At 38.8% G+C, this 23,677-nt stretch overlaps 1 protein-coding gene across 3 annotated transcripts in view; it reads right to left on the reverse strand.

The window, feature by feature from the left end:
- The window catches only part of CACNB2 (calcium voltage-gated channel auxiliary subunit beta 2), a 361,912-nt gene that overhangs the window by 18,366 nt on the left and 319,869 nt on the right, over nucleotides 1–23,677 (reverse strand). For 2 of the 3 annotated variants that reach the window (XM_004425314.3, XM_004425318.3), the window contains 4 exons: nucleotides 19,872–20,005; nucleotides 15,905–15,985; nucleotides 15,370–15,428; nucleotides 6,127–6,236 (listed from right to left, as the gene is read on the reverse strand). In XM_004425314.3, the coding sequence (XP_004425371.1) occupies nucleotides 6,127–6,236; nucleotides 15,370–15,428; nucleotides 15,905–15,985; nucleotides 19,872–20,005 (384 nt within the window). Of the gene's footprint in view, nucleotides 1–6,126; nucleotides 6,237–15,369; nucleotides 15,429–15,904; nucleotides 15,986–19,177; nucleotides 19,240–19,871; nucleotides 20,006–23,677 lie in introns of all 3 variants that reach the window. The other variant, XM_004425315.3, reaches the window with a different exon arrangement.

Genomic DNA, 23,677 nt, shown 5'->3' on the forward strand with positions numbered 1-23,677 from the left:
ATTCATGGGTTATTTGGAAGTAGATTGCTTAATTTCTAAGTATTTCTAGATTTTCCTATTATCTTTCTGTTATTAATTTCTAGTTTAATTCCATTATGGTCAGAGAACATTCTTTGTATGATTTTAATTCTTTTAAACTTGTTAAGGTTTGTTTTATATCCAGGATATGGTCTATGTTGGTGAATGTTCCATGTGAACTTAAAAAGAATGTGTATTTTACTTTTGTTGAATGGAATGTTCTATAACTGTCAGTTAAATACAGTTGGTTGATGATGCTGTTCAGTTCTTTTATATCCTTGCTGTTTCTTCTGTCTACTAGTTCTATCAATTACTGAGAAAGGAGTGCTGAAATCTCTACCTATAATTGTGGATTTATCCTTTCAGTTCTGTTAGAGTTTGTCTCAATTATTTTGATTATCTGTTGTTAGGTGCATACACATTTAGGATCATTCTGTCTTCTTTGTGAATTTACACTTTCATCATTATGAATGTCCCTCTTCATCCCTGGTAATCTTCTTTGCTCTGGAGTCCAGTATGTCTGATATTAATACAGCCACTCCATCTTTCTTTTGATTAGTGTTTGCATGGTATACCTTTTTCCATCCTTTTATTTTTAACCTACATATATCATTTTCTTTGAAGTGAGTTTCTTGTAGACAGCATATAATTGAGTTATGATTCTTTAATCCTTTCTGACAATGTATTTTAGTTGGTTTAGACCATTTACATTTAATGTATTTATTGATATGTTTAAATTTCCATCTACTATTTTATCATTTGTCTTCTGTTTATTCCCCTGTTTTTCTTTCCTCTATTTCCCCTTTCCTGCCATCTTTTGGGCTATTTGAACATTTTTTAGTATTCCATTTGAATATATCTATTTTTTACTATATCTCTTTCAATCATTTTTTTTTTAGTGGTTGCTCTAGGGATTACAATATATATAAACTTAACTTTTCACAGTCTACTTAGGATCAATATTTCACTTCAGTTAGAAATCATACCACTATAAACATCCTTTTGCCTTCCTCTCTTTGTATTTGTCTTATAATATACCCAAACACACTGAAAAGTCTCATCAGACAGTTATAATTTTTGCTTTTAACTGTCAAACATATTTTAAAGAACTCAAAGGAGAAGGAGAGTTTATTACATTTACCCAGATAGTTATCATTTCTGTTGCTTCATTCATGATCTTCCAGATTTCCTCCTGGTATCATTTCATTTCTTTCTAAAAGACTTCCTTTGGTAATTCTTACAGAGCAGGTTTGCTGGCAACGTGAATTCTTCCAGTAGTCTATCATCTGAGAATGTCTTTATCTCACCTTCCTTCCTGAGGGATATTTTCACTGAGTATATAATTCTGAGTTAATACCACTTTCAGTATATTGTTCCACATCCTTCTGTTCTCCATGATTTCTGATGAGAAATTGACAGTTGATTGAATTGTTGTTTCCCCATAAGTTATATATCATTTTTCTCTGTTTGCTTTTAAGTTTGTTTTCTTGTTTAGTTTTCAGTTGTTTGCTTATGATATGAATAAGCATGGATTTCTTTGTGTTTGTCCTATTTGAGGTTCGCTCACCCTCTTGAATCTGTAGGTTTTTGTCTTTTGTCAAGCTTGTGAAGTTTTCAGCCATTATTTCTTCAAGTATATTTTCACCCTCACCCTCTTTCGCCTTTCTGGTACTTCAATGACATGTATGCTAGATTTTTTGTATTGTCTCACAAATTCCTGAGGTTCTGTTTATTATTATTTTTCAATCTTTTTCTCTCTGTTGTTCAGATTGGATAATTTAAATTGACCTATCTTCAAAGTTCCTTGACTCTTTTCTCTGTCATCTCTATTCTTCTACTGAGCCCCATCCAGTGAGGTTTTATTTATTTATTTATTTACTAGTTATTAAAATTTTCAGTTCGAAGATATGTTTCTTCTTTGTATCAGATCTAAATTTATATCTTACATACTTTAGTTATTGAATAAAAAAGAAGAGAATTATATAAACTATGCACTGTATTTGGAAAATTAGAAATAGAACTACTTTATATAATGTTATAAACTGATGTTACTGCAAAAAAAAGAAAAGAAATAAAACTGTTAATAATAGCAGCCACCATTGGCTGATCTCCTACCTAAGTGCCACCAAACTGTATCATGTGCTTCTCACAACAATCCTAAGAGGTACGTTCTCAATATTAGTGCCATTTTGTAGATGGGAAATGGACCTAAAGACTAAGTAATCTGCTATATCAAAATCAACAAGGAGAATAGGAAAGACCTAAGAAAAGCAAGAAGTATAAAATGAAGATAAAAGCAAACTGTACAAAATAGAAAACAGAAAAAGCAGTAGTATTTAGAACTAGGAATAATCTTAAGGAATAGCATATACACATACACATGTATTTTCCTATCTGGAGTATTAGAGTATCAGTTTTGTACAAAGTTAGCACTTAAACATGTTCCCTATACAATAGAGTCCACATAACACACATAACATGTTATTTCACACATTATACTGGCAGAGGAAGGGCATCCTCCGACCATTCTCCTGCCTGCTATGTTTTTCTTTTTCAAATTACCCATGTCCTGGCGCTACCATAAGAAAAACTGAAAATGCTGATACTTACAAAGAATTAGTTAATATATAACACACACATTCCCCTTCTTGAAACTATTAGAAAAGGCGTTTGCTGAACAAGTTTCCTAGGAGGCCAGATGACATGTGTCGCCCCTGTGGATCACCCATCCATTCTCTGGCCTCTGGCCCCACGGCCACCATCTTCCCTGTGAGTCTCTCTGCTTTATTTGAGTAGAGCACTAAGGCAAGGATGGAAATGCCCTGTCAGGAAAGTCAATGCATTTTGCCAGTCTTCATCTTCTTTGACCTCTCTGTAGCATCTAGACCACTAAAACCTCTCTCCCCTCAGTGTGATCTTCCCTCCCGTGGTTTTCCCTGCACTGCTCTGGCAGCTGTTTCCTGTTCTTCCTCAAGACTCTTCTCTCCCTGCCCACCCCGTAAATGCTGATTCTCCTCAGGGGTCTAGGCTCGCCTCGCCCTTCTCCCTGTACTCACTTCTTTGGCTACATGTGTACACTAATGGCTTCCAAAAATAAAATACAGTCCCTCCTTGTGATTTGTGGATTCTCTACTTGCAAATGTACCCACTGGCTAAAATTCATTTGTAACCCCCAATCAATACTCGTGGCAACTTTGCAGTTGCTCAGGGACATGCGCACAGCGGCAAAGAACTGGAGTCCACGGATGTGCACGTTCTCAGCTGAGGTAGAACAAGTCACGCTCTGCCTTCCTGTTTGGGCTCTCATACTGTAAGTGTGTTCTTTTTGTGGTCTATTTAGGGCCATGTTTTTCTCATTCTGTGCTTTTTTTTTCCCCCCATGATTGACTGTTTAAAACATCCCCCAAGTGTAGTGCTGTCTGGTGTTCCTAAGTGCAAGAAGGCTGTGATGTGCCGTGTGGAGAAGACATGTGTTAGCTAAGCTCTGTCCAGGCATGGTTTACAGAGTGGTTATCCACGAGTTCAATGTTAACAAATCAACAATATATATCAAGTAAGGTGTCTTTAAACAGAAACATGCATAAAACAAGGTTATGTAATGATCAGTGGATGACAATGTGACCAACAGCTTGCAGGAACCTACCCTTGTATTTTCCCTCGGAGCAGTGGCTCAGTATTCACTAACTCAGTGTTCAAGGGGACTTTATAGAACATAACTATTGTGAATATTGAGAACGGGCTGCATCGTAAGCCCTGTCCTCCCTGTTCAGTTCCGGATCTATATATACAATTACCTGCTGGGTATCTGGATGCTCCGTAACACAGCAACATGTTTACAAATGCAGCCATCATCTTCCTTACCTCCCTCCCTAGGCCACCACCTTAAACAAGCTTCTCATTCTGAACCCCTTATCCCCAGAATAACACCACCAACCACCCAGTTCCTCAGAGCAAAAACTTAGAAAGCATCCTGGAGTTTTCTCCTTCATGTCCCACATTCAATAGATTGCCAAATCCTGACTACTTATCTCTAGATTCCTTTCATTCTCCTCATTCCTTCTGCTACTGCCTTATTTCAGGCCTCTTTTATTCTCTAATTTGAATGATGACAACAGCCTCTAAATGACCTCCCTGTACACGTCTGGCCCACTGCTACAGGGATTCTTCTAAAGGCACCAGTTTTTAAGTCTCTGCACAGAGCGCACTATTTCTCTCTGAAGCTGCTTCAAGAGAATCCTAATTTTTCCCTCACTTCACTCTGCCCTGCTCCATTCTCTTCTCCATAATGCTGTCAGTGATCCTTCTAAAACAAGTCAGACTGTATCACTTCTCTACTTTCCTACCCCTTCCTATCACATCCACAATAAAAGGCCTGCAAAGTCCTATATGATCAGGCCCTCCACAGTCTCTCTGACCTCCTCTCCCCCTGCTCATTCCACTCCAGTGACACTGGCTTCCTTGCTATCCCTTAAACATCCCTCCTTGGAGGCAGGGATTTCAGCTACTCATCTTTTTATTCTGAGGCATTAGCATGATATGCAGTGTCTAGTGGATGCTCAGTAAAGTATATGGAGTAGAAGAGACATTTAAAAATAATATATAGTGGGTAGTTACAAAAAGCCTTTGGCAATCTAAGCAAATCTGTTATGCCACTGATTCAACTGATGAGTCCAAACACATTGTTTGACTTTGTTAACCAGTTGAGTCAATGACATGAGCATTTCATAACAATTACCGTGAGCATCAAAAATGCATAGAAAGAGGGGCTGGCCTGGTGGTGTAGTGGTTAAGTTCACATGTTCCACTTCAGCGGCCTGGGGTGCGTGGGTTCAGATCCCAGGTGCAGACCTACACACTGCTCATCAAGCCGTGCTGTTGTGGCCTCCCACATACAAAATAGAGGAAGACTGGCACAGATGTTAGCTCAGCAACATTCTTCCTCAAGCAAAAAAGAGGAAGATTGGCAACAGATGTTAGCTCAGGGCTAATCTTCCTCACACATACAAAAAAAAAAGTATTGAAAGTGTTTTGAGGGTCACAGATGATAAGGATATGAAAAGAAATCACTATAAACATGATGTATGACCACATTTTCCCCCCAATATATTCTAAAGCTATATTACTGAAGTTTAGTTAATTAGAGGTTTTTAGGTGAAGAACAAAACTGAGTTCTATGAGGTATTATACTCATTACTGACAGATAAAGCTTACTATTTTTAATACTTTCTCTATTATTTATATATTTCAGAGCAAACTACAAACTTCTGTGTTAAAAGCCAGTCTCTCAAAAGATTTATATATTTAACATATAAATAGAAGAAAATTAACTAAGATCAAAGATCTCACACAACCCTGAGAAAACTGACTTTATAAAAACAGAAACCTAACAGCCCAGTAAGTTACATGCGTAACAGCAATTAACCTAAAACTCCAAGCACGTGCCAAAGAGGTGAAATAGCTGCGAAAGGGTCTCATTTCATCAAACTAGTACATGGACTACCCAAACCTGACCCAGCAAACACATTAACTAAAGTTTCTACACTGTTTTTACAAGTAAAACAGGAGTACTGATATCCATCAGTGGAAAATGGCCAGGAATTGACTTCATCCTTTATTAATCTCAACACACACATACACACATTATCCTAAATACGATATAATCATCGGTAGAATTCAATTACTGAGGGATGTGGGATAATAGCTATCATTTATGGAAGACATACTATGTTTAATCCTTACAATAATTCTACAAGGTAGTTAATATTATCTGTTTTTTTTTAGATGAAGAAACTGGGCCTTAAAGTGTTAATAAACTTGTTCATGGTATCACTGATGCAAAGCCACGAGTTTCTCAAGTCTGTAGACACCAACGCTTACATTAGTGAGAACAAACCACAACCAAAACATTAATGCTGACAGCCTGTGGAATTTTTAACTCAAAACTATCATAACAAATCCCTCCATACCATGAAATCACTAAGACTGTAGCACTAGCTACTGGCAACATGTGTCTGTCTCTTCTCTGCTCTATGACACATGGAATTATCATCTAGTTAGATCTTCTCATTGGCAGCCTCAGGAGAGAAGCTCGTTAGAGCACAGGCTTACCTAAGCTTGACCTTGTGTTGGATCTTTCTATGATTGCGTGCTTACTGGGATTGTTCAACACAGAGCGTTTGGCCAGCGAGATGTCAGCGGTGACCCTTGTGATGGATATCCTGGTGAGGAAAAAGTAACAGAAGACCCCGAGGTTATTAATTGAATAAAAAGGGACAGAGCACATGCCAAAAACTCATCTAAGTATGAAATATATATAGTGACCAAATTTTCAAACCAAAACTGTTGGGGCACTTAGTTGTTCTTTTTTTTTATCCTGTAGCCACCTAACTTAGCATTTATTGGTTGCTTACAAGTGCCAGGTGTGGACTAAGCATCATCTTGTTACCTGGATTATCTCATTAAATTATCCCAAATACTCTAGCAGAGAGGTTTATTTTCCCACTGTTGCTGTGAAGAAAATGAGCCATTGGTATATTATTTATCCAAGGCTATATATTTACTCAAAATGGGATTTGAACCCAAACTCTCAAGAGCCTATATTCATAGTCCCTGTGCTATAATCCCTGCCATAAGTACGGTGCTGTGATAGGCATGAAGAATAAATAAAAACAAGACAAACATAGTCTTCCCTCAGAGAGTGAAGAATCTAATGGCAGAGATAGGTAATAAATAAGAAAATAATAAGATTAAAGGTTAAGATGACTGCTGTGAAGTGGACATAGAGGGTGTTGTGACAGACAATAATGAGTTAGGGGGCTCATTTTAGATAGGGTAGAAACGAGAACAACAAAATGTGGGAGCTGGAAATAGTAAATGACTTGGACTGGAGATAGCCAAATATACCAGCCGGCAGTGGGAAAAGGTGTGGAGAAAAACAGAAGGCTCACAGTACCTCTGAAGAAGAGGATGAAGAGGGGGCTAAAAACAGAAAGTTTGGTTAAAAGTCTGTTTCAGAGTTAGAGTCTCCACCTCGCCTCTACATCAACCCACCAGGTGATCATCCTTTCCCTATGTGATATAAGACCACCATATATAGTCTTGACAGGCAATAAAACAGAGGGCCTCTGCCCACGGGACCCTAGGCAGAGCGAGGACAGAGAATACACACTATTTAGAAGAGAAAGGATTCTAAATGCTGAGCTCCCAGCCCTCTTCTTCATCTCAGAATTTTGGTAGCCAAGGTTATATCCTCCAGGTGTCAGGAGATTCTTCTCTGGGGGATCTGACCGCCAAAGAGAAAAGACCCAAAGACAATGACTTTGGTGGGTTCCCATATAGATTGTCCAGTGATGCTGTCCTTCAGAGAAGCACAAAGTTTACAAGCTCCACCTATGAGCACAGAAGTTCTAATTGATATTTGATGCCCCATTCTTAAATCTGAGCATAGCAGTTCAGTGTTCACTGGGCATCTTAAGAAAACGTCTAACATGAGAGACCAAAACAAAGAGAAAAACTAACTATGAATAACACTCAAAGTTGAAAGCTAAGAGACGATATCTATGAAACCAGAACAAATTTCTATTTCAAAACTCGGGATAAGAAAAAGTTTTTTGGAAATTAAAAATATGACAGTAGAAATGAAAACTCAAAAGAAGGGCTAAAAGATAAAATTAAAATCTTCTAAAGAGTAAAACAAAAAAGACAGAGATGGAAAACAGGAGAAGTAAGGTATGAAAATTAGAGAACTACCCAGGAGGTTCAACTTCCAAACATGAGTTCCAAACAAAAAGAGAATAAAGAAAACAGAAGAGAAAACTGAAAAAAAAATTCTAGAATTGAGAGTCTGATTTTCCAAACAGAAAGGGTCCAGCACAAGTCCAAGTTGAAAGTTCCACACCAAGACATAGTCTTATAAATTCATGACACTGGGGACAAAGAAAAACCTAAAAGACAGGTCTCACACAAAGGGTGAGGAACTCAAATTTTTGTACTTCTCAACAGCAGCAATGGAAGCCAGAAGATAATGGAGCAAAAGCCTTCAAAATTCTGAGGGGAAATTATTCCAATCAGAATTCCATAACCATTTTGATTATCCATAAAGTGGGAGAGCTGATTAAAGACACTTTTAGACATTCAGGGTCTCTAGAAGTTTTTATGTACTGTTTCTAGGGAAACTATTGGAGGATGTTGTTGACCGAAATAACAGGGTGAATCTTGAAAGAAATAAAGGGATCTAGGAAAAAGGGGCTCCAACCTAAAAGGAAGGTGAAAGGAATTCCAAGGGTAATGATGAAGAATGTCCCAGAATGACATATGTGCACCCAGCACAGAGGGAAACTGTCCAGACTGGAGCAGGCCAGAACGCTCCCAGAGAGAGGGTCAAGAAGACAAAACTGAGAGACTACTGGATACATTTAGTATACTGTGAGGAGCTTTAGACAACTGGGGGAGAATCTGGGGTTGAATTAGTGCCAAACATACAGAAAATTAAGCAAGCATAAAAAGTAAAATGATATATCTCATAGAAACTACAAAGAAAATACACAAGAAAAATAATTATAGTATATAACATGGCTCATTTGAATATCATTTACATGGCCATAATAAATACTAAATATAGAACCAGCCAAAATTCTGATTCAACTTTTGGGAGATGGGAGGATGAGATGTATGCAGGTATGTGTATGGGAAAGACAGGAAGAACATGCATGAGAAAGCTAAATATTCTTCATGGTAGGGAGTCAATAGATAATGCCTAGCACTGAAAACTCTAGTAGCAAATTAAGCACATTATTTAGAGGCAAGGAGTAAATACGAAAAGATACAGCTAAAACAGTTAAAAGTGGTTGCCATCTGGAGAGCAGGGCATTTAGTAAAGTGTGCAAAGGGACTACTGACTTTTGCCAAAAAAATTTTATTTATCTATATACCATAAAATTCATTCTTTCTGGTGTACCATTCCAAGAGTTTGGACCAATTCATAGAGTTCTGTATCCACCACCACATTCATGATGCAGAATAGTTCCATTACCCCCCAATATTCCCTTGTCCTGCCCCCTTTGTACTTAACCCTACCCCCTACCCCACCACTGGCCACCACAGAGCTGTCTTCCATCCCTATAGTTTTGCCTTTCCAGAATATCACTGTAGCTTTTTGAGTTGAGCTACTTCCTCGTTGCATAATGGATTTGAGATCCATCCATGTTGTTGTATGTATCAATGGTTCATTTCTCTTTATGGCTGAGTGGGACTGCTATTTTTAAAAAATAAGTCTACTAGATTTTTAAGCTTTTTGTATTTTGCTGAAAACCAGAAAAGAGACACTAAACACATCAATTTAAAAATTATTTCACAATGCATTCACAAGTGAAATCAGGCTATATGTGGGAACAACCCAATGCTTAGTAATTAAAATGTTTTTATTTTGGGGGGGGTGGGTGTAATAGTAGGGTGATGAGATAGTAGTCCGTTTATGCTGAGTACCCGCATGGCCACGGAGGGAGTCATTCATTCAACACAGATTTACTGAGTGCTTCCTCTGTGCCAATCATTGTTCAGGGTGCTCTTATGGAACTCAGTTCTTGTGGGATGGAGGGAGAGGAGAGTGGAGGGAAGCAGACAAACAGGTGTCTGATGTTACGTGGTAATAAATGCCATTAAAAATTATGCAGGATAATGAGGATACAGATGGAGCACAATGGAGGGTATATTTTTGGTGGTCAGGGAAGACCTTTCAGAATAGGTGACCTTTGGTCAGAGACCTGAAGGAAGTGAGGGATCAAGCCACATGGATACTGTGGGCAGAGTGTTCTAGGCAGAGGGAAGGGTGAGTACCTGAAGAGCTGGGCATTACACTAGTCCAATGAGTGGGACCCAAGCACTGCTGATGACCAGAATCTGGGGCTGTGCCTCTAAAGAGCCCTGGACACTCACTGGGAGGCAGGCTGCCATGTGGGGGACACCATCCTGGCAATACAGTGGTGACAAGACAGACAAAACCTGCTCAGGAGTGTCTTGCAGTTGGCCTAGGGGAATTGATTTGGTGGAAGGACAAGATTTTCTGTAACAATACACCTTCCTCTTTGTCCCACATGCTTTGTTCTTTCTGCACATGGTATTGCTCAGCCAGGCTTCCACTGACATGCTTACACGGTTAGCTTTGTAGGCTGTGCGAAGACAGGCCACTATCCTATCCCAACTCCTTAAGTTATGCTTTGGGAATTGTCATTACTTGAGGTTCCACCAAAAAACAGACCTTGCAAATCCTAAGAGCAAAATTCTGGGGACAATTCAATTTAGGGGCGTGGTTTTCAACTCTCACAGTATATCAAAATTGCCATGTAAACTTTTAAAGTTACGTTAGGTCCCACCCTAGAGATTTGGTTTCACAGATGGGATATAAGCCCTTGTTTGTTTGTTTTATGTTGTTTTATTTTTAAAGCACCGCAGGTGATTCTAACGTGCAGCCAGAGTAGATAACCACCAGCTCAGAAGTTGTCTCACATCTAAGTAAATTTACCACATGACAAAATAAAATGATGTAATCTTTCCCAGGATGACTGACTTCCAATAAGATTCGAGTGCATAAGATTCAACGTGTACATATCCCTCCAGCAATTCAGTTCACCTTCCGACACTTCAGTGCTAAGAGCTGGCATTTTCAAAGTCACTGGGGAGGAAGCCGAATTCATCACTGATGGTAGCTTTCCTTCTTGTCCTCAATTTTCTTGTTAATTTACCTGTCATTGTCCTACAAGGTGAATCCAGATTGCTTTTTACATGAGGCAGTTGGTTACGGAGGATCCGGTTTAAATGGGCTACTCTATTGCACACAACAGAAAGGATAACGATGTATCATCTTTGACCTGACACCCTTATGCTATTTTAACTAGGATCATGATCTGACAACTCTCCAGGGCTTCAACAAATGAACTTAACTAGGTTTAAGAACAGAAACGAATTCCTATCAAGAATCTTTTCATCACTAACACTTCCTTTCATATTTTCTCCCTCTTAGGCTTTAATTTTTAAAAAAATAAATTTAGTGTTTTTTTAAGTAGATAACTAAGGAGTAATTCATTTTTCCCTTTTAGAATTTGTGTATCTATTTAGAATTGGACATACTTGACACTTCTGATGAGTTCCCACCCTCTATTGCTGTCTTGGCTTGCCCAAAGCAAAGACATTTAACTATTCAGTTACTCTGAATGTCTTGCCATGGGTAAAAAAGTTACATTTTTGTATGGCTTTTTGAAACATTCTGCCTTATGGAGCCTATTACTTCCTTTGATGATCACAGGCCTAGAACGTTGAACTTCAGCGCTATGAGTCAAGACGAGCCAAGGCAAGTCCATTAATAAAGCCATATGAAAATTACTTCTGGCCAGAAACAAAAGATTGATACAACATTCTGATATTTTGTTTATTTGTTTTCTTAAATGAAATCAATCTGAATGGCTGATACTTTAGAACATGGCTCCAGGATACACCCTATGGTGGAATCCATCTTCCAAATTTAAAACTTACTCAGGTTTAAAAAGAAGTGGTAAGTCAGGAAATTCCATCTCATTTCCCCATCTTTGGCATTTAGGAAAGGGCAGTGGGCTAACTCAGTCACGGAAAGCATAGTGCTAGTCTAGCAGAATTTTCTGGGTCTGCACGCTCTCGGAGACAATTCCAAATTGTGATAAGTGACAGAGCCAAGAATGAAAACGTGAAAGCTAACTGGGCCCGGTTAGAGGTCTGCCTTTTGTGCTTGGCCAGAGCCTGACAGACCTGGACCCAGCCAAAGGCCCAAGGGCCAAGCCGTGTTTCCTGGCACAAAATAAAATATATTTCATAAAGTTATGGAAAACAAAAAAAATCTAACCAGGCACATTTGGTTAGGTAGACTTTGATTATAAAGCCTTTTTTTTTTACCTTGGAACATAGATTCTTTTTTCCTTTTTCTATTTTTTTCAGTCTTTTACTTGATTACTAACAATATCTGTCCTGCTGTAAAAGTTTCCCTCTTTGTCCTGCCTCTCCTGCCAAAAGTCAATATAAATGGCTGTAGAAGCAGGTGTGGTCAAGGGAGAAGGTACTATATTAAGAAATCTAAACACTGAAACCTACAGATATCATCTACTGCACTTGTATTGTTACTCTGGGAGAAGGAAAGGAATGTGGAAAAGAGAGGCACTAAATTCATCTTGTTAAAAATACAGATAGTAATAGCAAAAATACACTAGCCTTGTATGTTCCCAGGTCCCCAATAATCCACTCCTAGTTTCAATTTTGAAGTTTCCATTTTACACTCCTATCATATCTTTGATGCTTTGGAAGTTGCCTTAACCTTTACTATGATGTCCACTTGTTATTAAGATTCAAGGCTGCCTTTCAGTAGACTATAAGTAGCTCCATGAAGCCAAGGCCCTTGTCTGATTTTGCTCCTCATAATGCCTGGCACACAGAATATGCTCAGTAAATATTTGTTGAAGCAAGTTGAGGGGGGAGGGAAAGAGAGGGAAAGGATTAAGTCTAAGCTGATCAACATGACACCCTAGACATGGCCCTGGCTTTGTTACCAGTCACTCCCTGCCTAGAGACTTGACTTGAAGACCTCTAGGTGGCTTGCCTTACACATGATGCTGTGTCACACCTTGATGCCTTCACACGTTACACCCTCTGCTGGACATGCCCTTCTCCTCCTAATTCACTTGGTGAAATCTTAGGTACTATTTAAAAACCCTTCTTGGACGTTGACATCCCTAAGTCAGTGTTAACCCCTCCTCCCTTTATGCTACCTCGATCTTGGACACATACGTGTCGGGCTGCCCTTTCATTTACTTTATATTTTACGGCTCCAGGTCTCAGTTTATGGTTTACACATGAGCTCCTCATAGGCCAAGACAGTGAATGGCCTCAACATCTCTGCATTTCTCTAGCAAGGAGTACACAGCAGTTATTCATTCAACATTCATCCATTCATTGTTCACACTGAGGACTGTTTTAGGCATTGAGAATACCACAGTTCACAAAACACATTAAAACTCCCCTGCCCTCATGGGGTTTATATTCTAACTGTGAGAGAATGACAACAAACAAAATTAATAAATAAAATATATAAAATAGTTATAGGGAAAAAGAGAAGGAAGAGAGAATATATGTGTGTGTATGTATGTGTGTGTGTGTGTGTACGCACACATATACCAAGGAGAATATCTGAGGGAAAAGTGTTCCTAGCACAGGGAACTGTGAGTGCAAAGGCCCTGAGGTGGGCATGTATCTGGCTGTCTGGAACACTCACGGAACAGAGTGCACTCACGGCAGGAGCAGAATGAACAAGGGGGAGAGTAGTAAGAGGTAAAGTCAAAGGTAATCAGGAGATTAGGGGTGTGAATGGTCAGACTATAGAGGGTCTTATAGGCCACCATAAGGACTATGGTTTTCACTCTGAGTGAAAAGAGAAGTCATTGGATGGATTTGAACAAAGGAGTGACGAGATCCAGCTCACAGTTGAACAGGGTCATTAGGCTGCTGAATTGACAACAGACTTTAAGGGAGCAATCATAGAAGCAAAGATATAAGTTAGTAGGCTATTTATTGCAATAATTCGGGGAGGAGATGATGGTGTCTCAATCCAAAAGGATAGCAGAGGATGTGTGAGGAATGGTTAGATTCTTGATGTATTTTCAAGATACAGATAACAACATTTGGATGTGGGATGTAAGAGAAAAAGAACAGTCAAGAGGTGGCTGGTCGGGTGGCGTAATGGTTGGGTTCGCACGCTCCACTTCAGCAGCCCGGGGTTTGCAGGTTCAGATCCCAGGGACGGACCTATGACTGCTCATCTGGCCATGCTGTGGCAGTGTCTCATATACAAAATGGAGGAAGATTGGCACAGATGTTAGCTCAGGGACAATCTTCCTCACCAAATCAATCAATCAATCAATCAATAAATAAATCATCTCAAAAAAAAGAACAGTCAAGAATGATTCAATGATTTGGGGCTGAATGGTCTTGGGACTGAAAGATGAAGAAGCTAATTAATTAATTGAGCTAATTCCATTAATTGAGATATGGAGGACTATGAGAGGAGCAAGTTTTAGGGGGGAGCAGGGAGGTTAAGTTTGAGAAGTCCATTGGACATCTTAGTGATGATGTTGAAGAGGCAGTTGGATACATGGGTCAGGAATTCAAAAGAGAGACCAGTGAAGGAATGCTATTTAAAAGTCTGACATGGAATGAAATCACCAAAGAAGGGAGTGTAGACAGAAGAGAGAGAAGACCAAAGGACAGCCCTTGGGATCTCCAAGATGTCTAGCTGATGAAGACGAACTAGCAAAGGAGACAAAAGAGTAGCTAGTGAGATAGAAAGAAAACCAGGAAAATGTGGTTCCAGAAACCAAGCAAATAAAGTATTTAAGAGAGGATGGAGTAGTCCACCATGTCAACTGAGAGAAGGACTGAGGATTCACCCCTGGACTTAGCAATGTGAAGGTCATTGGTGATCTGACATGACTAGCTTCGGCTGAGTGATAGGAGCGTAACTGGAGTAACCTCATCAAGAGACTAAGAAGAGAGCAAGGATACACAACTCATTCAAGGATTTTTGCTGTAAAGAAAAATGGGATAGCTAGAGGGGAATATGAGGGCAAATTTTTTTGTCAAAGGAAGAAATAACTACATTTTTATATGCTGATGGTGTTTCCAATAGAAAGAGAAATATCGATGGAGAGAGAAGCAAGAATTGTTATGGCTGTGTCAGGGTAGGGTTGGGGAAGGGGATCTAGCACCCAAGTGGGTGGGTTGGCCATTGCTAGGAACATGGTAATAGGAGAAAAAGCAGAGCATTCAGGCAAACATGCAAGTGGGGATAGGTGAGGTGGTGAGAACTCCTGGATGCTCCTCTCTGTTTGCCTCGATTTTCTCAATGAAATAGGAAGCAAGTTCATCGGAGAAAGCAAGATGAGAAAGGAGGTATTAGAGGTCTGAGGAGAGAGAGGATGGTATGAAGGTCTTTTTGAAGAACAGAAAAGTGAATGGAAGAGGGATATTTAGTATGATTTCTGGGCAGCACTGAGGGCCAGGTGATCATGAGTTTAGGATGACACTAGTCAGCAGGGATATGGCCAAGTTCAGCTTACGGATGCAGGTGCAGGAAGAGAGAGCTGGATTATCCAGGGTTGAGGATGTGCCGAACAAACACGACAAATAGTTGTTGAATCAGACTGAACTGAACGGACCTTATTTCCTGTCACCACAGAGACTTCAGAGGGTAGTTTTCTCTTGGGATCACATGCCCATCCCACCCGGGTTTTGTCATCTTCAAGACAGAATCCACAAAACCTAGTATTCTGAAATACTTACCGCCCTTCAAATCTGTGTTTTAAAAAATCAAACAACGCTTTTTGCATCATATCTGTGACCTGCAATTGAGCAAGCAAGAAATTAAGATACGATAAAAATATTACTAATTATGATAAAATAATTTTACTCCTCTTAATGTATGAAAACCTGGGCTTCCCATTTGGAAAAAGCAGTATGCGAGGTTGCCACATTTTTCTGTTGCTGCGTTCTGATACAATGACAAGAAAAAAGACCAAGTTCCCCGAACGTATCCTTTCAGTGACAATAAATTACATTGCAAGTGGTTTCAGTCACTCTCCATTTGATACTATTTCCCGGAACCGAGTAAATTGTAGCTAGCAGAAATCTCCAAAGCAAGAGCCAAGAAAACAAAACAGAACAAAACAGGAAGCAATGTATACCACAGCTCGAAAAACAACATGCTTTGCTGCTAGAGCCCTTTAGGTTCTAAATTCAAGAGTCAGGACAGGGAGGTGGAGTCACAAAGCAGTTCAGCACGCAAAGGTCAAGTGTACTCTGGAGGGCTACTACTCACCTCGTACCCCTTCAGAGAAGGGCCCACCAGGACCACTGGTCGCATGGAAGGTACCACGTCATAAGGAGGAGTGTGCTCTGTCTGCAGAGAGAGGAGAGGCCTTCAGATGTTTAACAGACAGGGGGAACTTAAATATTTTATGCATAAACTATTCTTTCTGAACTTTGTAATCCAAGGCACTAACTTTCCAGACATGTCAATTTTTTTTTTTACTTGCCTCTTTCCTAAATAAACCTAATCAAAGACTGGTGGGTTTATTTTCCTAAAGTGTTCAAGTTACTGAGTTGTCTACAGTTTTCTTGCTTTCCTCCAGAAATGCTCCTGATGTATTAGTTCCTAAAGCAGGAGCTGCTGCCTTTGAACATAAACCAGTTCGTAGAACAGACAGAAACATGCCTCATGCAGAATAGGCGCTTCACGCTCGACTGGAAGTTATACTGCTTTTCAGATGCGTTTGAGTTTTCTGAAGAGTCAAATGATGAGACCTAACATAGCTAATTATGGAGAAAAGAAAGATCTTCTTATCTTTGCCTCTCACATGTTTGTCTTACCTGGATAAAACCGAATTTCAAAACATTGTAACTCTCATTACCAAATACTTGAAAATTCCTATTTTACTGAGAGTTTAACTTAGCATGCATGCTTGTTCCAGGAAACAGTAATCAGCATCACGATTCACAGCTTAGTGATTAATGTTTTTGGATTTTGTGTTTCTATACCTTGAAACTTAAACGCTTAAAACGTAAGGTTTATGTGTCTTGGAGGGAAGGTGGTTAATGTGTGCAAATCAAGTATATTTCAGTAGCCTCAAAATGTTCATTATCAACGTGCGTCTCTAATATGCTTCTCAAGAGCAGGCTAGGTAGTTTTTCTGTTACATAACTAACTCACGCCTTTCCACAATAGTTTATTTATAATTTATTAAATTCTGTAGCAATTTAAAAAATTTTCAAAACTTTTTGGCTTAACTGCTTCAAATAAAATGATTAAAATAAAATTTTTCCCAAAAAATTAGATAACAGCTAATTGGTTTGATTATATTAAAATTGGCTATTTCAATACCCGAAAATGTTAAACTGACCCAAAAAATGACATTTTTTAATGCAGAAGAGAGAGAGAGAGATGGCCTTAGACACTGGGATAAACAAATCGTTGTTATGTGAAACTTTCTGCATTAAGGAGTATCTGAAAAAATATATTTTAAGAGTCACATAGACCAAAAGAAAAATATTCTTTAAACTATTTTAAGAATTTGATAAACTTGTGCAAATGTGAATGTAATTTTTGCATCAGCCTGTTGCTCAAGAACATTTTATTGTGCTTAAAATTGCCCATTAAAAAAACTTTCGGACTTCGATTGAATTGAACTTGCTTAAGGGGGAAATTAAAAAGCATTTCAAATTCAAAAGCTTCCACCTGAGATTTCGCCAAATACTCACAGAGAAATAGAATCAGAGGGGAGAAAATATTACTGTGACTGTGCTGTCAAATTTTACTGCTTAAAATTTTACCTAGTGTTCAAAATTAATTTTAATAGACACAATAAAGGTAGAATACATTTTTAAACAGGAAAAAAAAAAAAAGACAAACACAATACAGTGACAGCACAAATGCCACACAAGCACCACTCTAAAAGCAACCTAAAACATGGAAAACAATCTTATCATTGAATCTCAGGTTGTTTTTTTGCTTTTGAACTCGACATTGAAGTTGACCACATAATCAATAACATAAGAAGAATGAATACCAGTGCCGAAGGCATCATAAGCATATTTATTAAATTATTACATTTATACCACCTGGGATCATACTGAACATGTTTAGAAGCCAAGTCCTTATAACTATGCAGTATAAGAATACCTTTTCCATCCTTGGAATTAAGAATATAAATTGCATGCATTTTAGTAACAGCTACCAAGAAATTTTATTTCAAGCTTTTATGTATTAAGTGGCCCAGTATTTGACAGGTTTTTGGTTCCTTCGATCTGTGACTGCCAACTAGCAAGGGGTTACCCATGCTGGTAATCAATCAGCTTCTTAATCAATAGTGTAGCTACAGAAATTACCTTATTTGATGGAATATTGGTATTTTGTGCCCTATTGCTAATGACACCATCATTTTTATCTACCCTTTCCTGCTAACCTTATTTGTTTCGCTTATTTAGTAGAAAAACTGTAATAAACATTTTTAAAGTTTTAGAATTTAGGAATAAGCAAACTTCAAAAAAAAAATATATCTTTTTTTTTTTTTTTGGTGAAGAAGATCGGCCCACAGCTAACATCTGTTGCTAATCTTACTGTATTTTGTTTATGGGATTCTGCCACAGCATGGCTTGATCAACACTGTGTAGGTCCGTGCCCGGGATCCAAAACCCACGAACACCAGGCCGCCAAAGTGGAGCCCACGAACTTAACCACTACACCACCAGGCCAGCCCTCAAAAAACCTATCTTAACTAACACGGTTTTAGTTCATGTTACTGCTCTGTAAAATCCAGAGCGGCTTAGCAATCTGATTTTCTAGGCTTCTGCATCATGAACACTGTTAGTCACTTGGCTGCAAGTTTTAGCTGTGACGAGAAGACAGGACCAGAGAGATGGGCCCACTGTTGTGGATGAACATCAAGCTGGGGCTTTCTGCGTTAACACAAAAATCTAGGTGTTCCAATTTTTGTGTGGAATGTTGCGGTCTTCCACTTAAAAGTAACCATAATTTATTAAAAAAAAAAAAAAAACACCAACAAACTTTACAGTTCAGTATCTGACACCTCATGGATGACTTGAGAGTTCCTCCACAGAGCAAAATACTTGTGTGCAAAGGAAAAGAGTTCAGGATGTTGGAAGTTTGGGGCAGAGTAGGCTTCACTTCACATCTATGTGTCACGATATACCCATAATTGTGCCGGACTTGGTGACATCAGGAAGTAGGACTCTAAAAGATAGCATGGTAGGCTGTGGAAAGCAGTGTGTAAAAGAAGGCAAGGAATGGAAATTGTAAGGGGTGGGGGTGGTATTCTTAAAAAACAATGCTTTGAAGCTACAAAATGTGCTGAAAAGAAACAGACTTGGTCTGCAGTAAAGAGAGCAGAGGAATCCCCTAGTTTCCAGTCAGGGGACAAGGAGCATCACTGTGTAGCATCTTGGTTGGCCAGTGGCAAAGGCTCTATGCATGGCCACTGCCCCATTGTCCAACAGCTGAGATGCTGACATCTGACTGATGGAGGAGGCAAGAACATCGGGAGAGTATTTATATATGACAATAGGAAAAACTCACAGTAAACCGCCAAAACAAGTCTGCAGTTTTCCACTGGTCTTGTTCATCTGCAGATTTTGCACCTAGTGGATTAGAAGTTTAAATACTGACTAAATTAAAAATCGAATAATTTTTTTTTTTTTTAGTACAAGCTATGTATCTGGATATCATAAATCAGAATCTAATAATGGTTTTAAAATGCTCGATTATACGTTAAATTTCTGGAAAAAAGAAAGAAAGAAAGACAGAATAAGCATGCACAGTTGAGGTGCATTATGTGGACTTGTCAGTGTCTGACATCCTTGAATGTTTCAACAAGTTCCCTTGGTGGCAGATATTATTCCATCAAAAAGGATAAGTACTGTAATGGTGCTTCAACAGGTCACGCACTGAATTTCGTTGGTTTGAAATGCATGGATTCAATTAGCTGTTTGATAGTTGTTTTTTTTTTTCCTTAGGACAGAAATGATTGTATTTAATAAAACTGTGGGATTTAATGCTAATGATGCCAGTGGCAGGATAAACACAGCTTATGTCAATGTAAACTTACCGATTTCTGCTTCTGCTTAGCTATAGCAGCATGGAAAAGAAACAAAGAATAACAGAGCATGCATGTTATTGGCTTATCAAAGGACGCAGACAGTCAACAGGACTAGAAATGTGACGCAGTGCAGTTCAGCAGGTGGACAGATGGGAGCTTGGAAGTTAATGTTACCTTCTTAAAGAAGGGCATTCTTTTCTCTTTGGAGTGGGGTGACGTTACACTGTTTGCACTGGGTTTAGGGGAGCGGTGGTTTGCTGGAATATCAGTTTCTTCTGCATCTAAGCCAGTAGCATCTATGTCTATAGCTATATACAGACAAACAATTCAAAAATCATGAGGTAGACAGGAGAGGAAAAACAGGTTATAAAAAAAAAATAAAATGAAAGCAAATAAAACTAACCATAGTAAAAGATCTATCATGAGTGCTCAGCACAGTAAACAAACAAAATTTAAAGGTAAAGCATGTTAAGATGCAATGTAATCAAACCTAACAAAACTGCAAGATCCCCTCATAACATCTGTTTGCTTGAACAAATCAATTTGATGCTAGATCTCTCGAGTAATATTTTTAGAGAAACATTTTCAATTGGTAGTTTCAAATATAATACTGATATTCTTCCATATCAACTGTATATAAGTAAGGTACAGAACATTTGGGTTCACTTCTTACGATATCTTATACCAGCTTTTAGATAATACGCAACTACACTGGAAACCTTTATTACAATGAGCCTCAGATTTCTTATTTTGCTTGGTTTTGTGTGAAAATAAAGGCAATATGTAAAAGTTCACTAAACTTGCCACAGGCATTTGAGAGAAGGAGAGAATAGAAATCCCAAATTCAGGCAACACAAAGGAATCATACACAAGGCAAATGATTCAGGGAGGGTTCCAGGATGCACAGGATTAAAATGATGTCAAGATAATATGTGTACCCTCAAGCAGGCCTGACTGAAGGCTGATTGGAAAACACTGGATCCAAGGATCTCCAAATGAAATTAGTCTAATGAAACAACATAAGACTTCTGATGACTTCTATAAAGCCACTGGATTTAACATGAGAGGCAGGGAGGAAGAGCCCAAGGACCCAAGAGAATTTTCCACTGGTCTCCTCATCTATAAAATGAGGGGTTTAGGCTTGTGGTTCCACATGCTTTCATTTTTAAAATCTTTCACCCTAAAAGTATAGCACTTAAAGATTAAGTGTTAAATGAGAAAAGATCCATAATCTCATTTTGAAGTTCATAAAATGCTTCCACATGCCACTACTATAGAACTTGATCAACTAGAAAATCAGAGCTGGAAAGTATTTTAAAGATCAGCTTCAACTCTCTCATTTTTAGGATGTAAAAGCTAAACTCATAAAGAGCATAAGGGACTTGTACTTGGCAAAAACTCTGCAGAGCCAGGACTCAGAACCTAGGTCTCCTGCCTCTGCGAGTCTGTACCCCATCCCTACACCATGTGGCCTCGCCAGTGAAGTCCCTTCTCAACCAGTGCACTCTTTCCATTCCCAAGTGGGGTCATGTCCTCAGTGTCAGGATTCAGGAAGCTATCAGAGTTGAGCTCACTAGAAAATTATTCTATGGTTTAGATGAGGTCAAGTAGAAGAAAAGAAAACCTACTCACCCCAGGAAAGCATCATCTTACACATGTTCACTCTCTAACAAAACCACAGTACATGCAGATTTAAGGAACAAATTACCAGTTTGAAACAACAGTGTTGCAAACAGCTACCATTCCCTGTGATACACAAACTGAACTGGTGCTCACGACAGCCACCGCTAACCTTTCGAATAACAGAGATCATCCGACAGGCATCACATTCTTTTTCAATTTTGAAGTTATTATGGATATTAAATGACTCAGCCTTTTGAAAACTAGGATCTCTTGTTTAATTGTTCCTTTTCCCTTGATTAGGTCAAAAATCTGTGATGGAGTGAATACCTGGCATTGTTTGCACAATGTTACAAATATCAGCTATTGCTTGCATAAAGATGAGGCATGAGTCTCTCTTGAGTAAAGGTAATGAAGATCTCAGTTAATTCCAGGTATTTTGTTAGACTCACCTAGTAAATATGTTTTTCTCTTTGCCCTATCTATGCATATTGATGAGCTAAAAGGTTCAACACATAATGTGTGATGGAAACATTTTTACAACATGTGCCCAGGGGTTTAAATAGACTCTGACTTTTATTGCACCCTATAATGCTTTTCTTTGAGTCCCACTTAGGAAACATGTCTTGAGTGTCTTTTCGGATATGACAGAGACGACCTGGGTCAGTTTTTCATTATTCCTAGAGTATGTCTTAACCAACATCAAATAAGTTTCCCTTCTGGTAGTAAATTCCCATATACTTTAACCTGTCTCATCTTTTATTGGGCTTAGGGAGGCCACATTCAAGGCACAGTAGCCCTTGAGAGCCTTTCTGAAATTAAGGATACCTAGTTGAATGTCAGAGGACCCTGGGAGGCAAAGTTCATGAATTGGATTTTATGATTTATCTATTGAATCTGGTCTGCTGTGATCAGCGGATGGATTTTTTATTTTTTAAAGAAAAAGTGGAAATGCATAAAAAGTTTAGCTGTGACATCGCCCAGATGTTTGGCTATCCACACACACAGCCTGAGTCAGGTCTGAAATTCACCTGTCTTCGGACATAAGGGCTCACACTCCCAAACTGAGAACTTTCCAACTTACTAGTTCTGACTTTTGGTTAACTTAAATCTAAAAGCATCTGGGTTCATTCAGAAACACATTTGGTCACTTTCAAAGCACATTAAAGAAATTTACTAGGACAGTTAAGTAGCACGTTCAACTCTTTCCATAGTTCTGTATACTTTATTAGACTCAAATGGTTCTCCTTATGCTGAGAGATGTTACCTCTTTCTAATTTCTCACTTGCATTTGCATACCTCAGCAAATGTTAGTATTTACTTGGGGAAAAGCTGCTTTCATAAATTTATGTATAGTTTCTTTTATTCTTCCTCACTAGCACGCATTTTTTTTTTTGGTAGAGAGCCTTGGGAACATTTTCTGAAATCTAAATTTTAGTTTAATCTTAGGCACGTGGGTCAAGTAGAGTGGTGTGCAGGTGTACACACGCAGGTAGGTGTGGGGTATGCATTGTGCATCTGGCAACTACCCCATTACCCAGGTGTGATGTGGAAATTTTTCTTTTTCCAAATCCTTAAGAACTCTAAGTATATTTACTTTAGGCAGATGCTTATATTCTTTGGTCTAGCAATGGTGAAGTGAATTGTAGAGAGGGCCTCTGGGAAACAAAGATGAAAATTACAATTGCAGGCCAATCCACACTTGATGGGTTAGGCAGTTTTCCCTGGAGGTGGAGTGGGGGAACCTCTCTCTAGAATTTTCTGAAGTTTTCCTTTAGATAAGTTGTGCTATCGATACGAAAATTATAGCAGGATCCTGATGTGTCTGTCATAATTCTTGTAGTTGGTTAATATCCCAGCCCACTCAGTCACAGTGTTGTCTACTCTTGGTATTCAGAAAAGTTATTCCAAAGTCCCCTATCTGTATAAAACTTGGGTGAAGTTTTATTTTTATTTTTTTGCTGAGGAAGATTCACCCTGAGCTAACATTTGTTGCCAATCTTCCTCTTTTTCTTTTGCTTGAGGAAGATTAGACCTGAGCTAACATCTGTGACCATCTTTCTCTATTGAGTATGTGGGTTGCCGCCACAGCATGGCTGACAAGTGGTGTAGGTCTGCGCCAGGGATCCAACCTGTGAACCTGGGCCACCGAAGTGGAGTGGCACCGAACTTAACCACTATACCATGGGGCCAGCCCCTGGGTGAAGTTTTAAATCATACTTATTTTATTATATTAAACTCTTAACTGCACTTTATTTTTAATAATGACAGACATCAAGCTACAAAAATGAAATGTTATTTTCCAAATACACTAACTTATTCTTCAAAATGCTCTTATTACATTGCCAAAATGCTGAGAA

This window comes from Ceratotherium simum, chromosome 32 (genome assembly GCF_057802395.1).
Source record: "Ceratotherium simum simum isolate JZ-2026a chromosome 32, ASM5780239v1, whole genome shotgun sequence".
Lineage (NCBI taxonomy): Eukaryota > Metazoa > Chordata > Mammalia > Perissodactyla > Rhinocerotidae > Ceratotherium > Ceratotherium simum.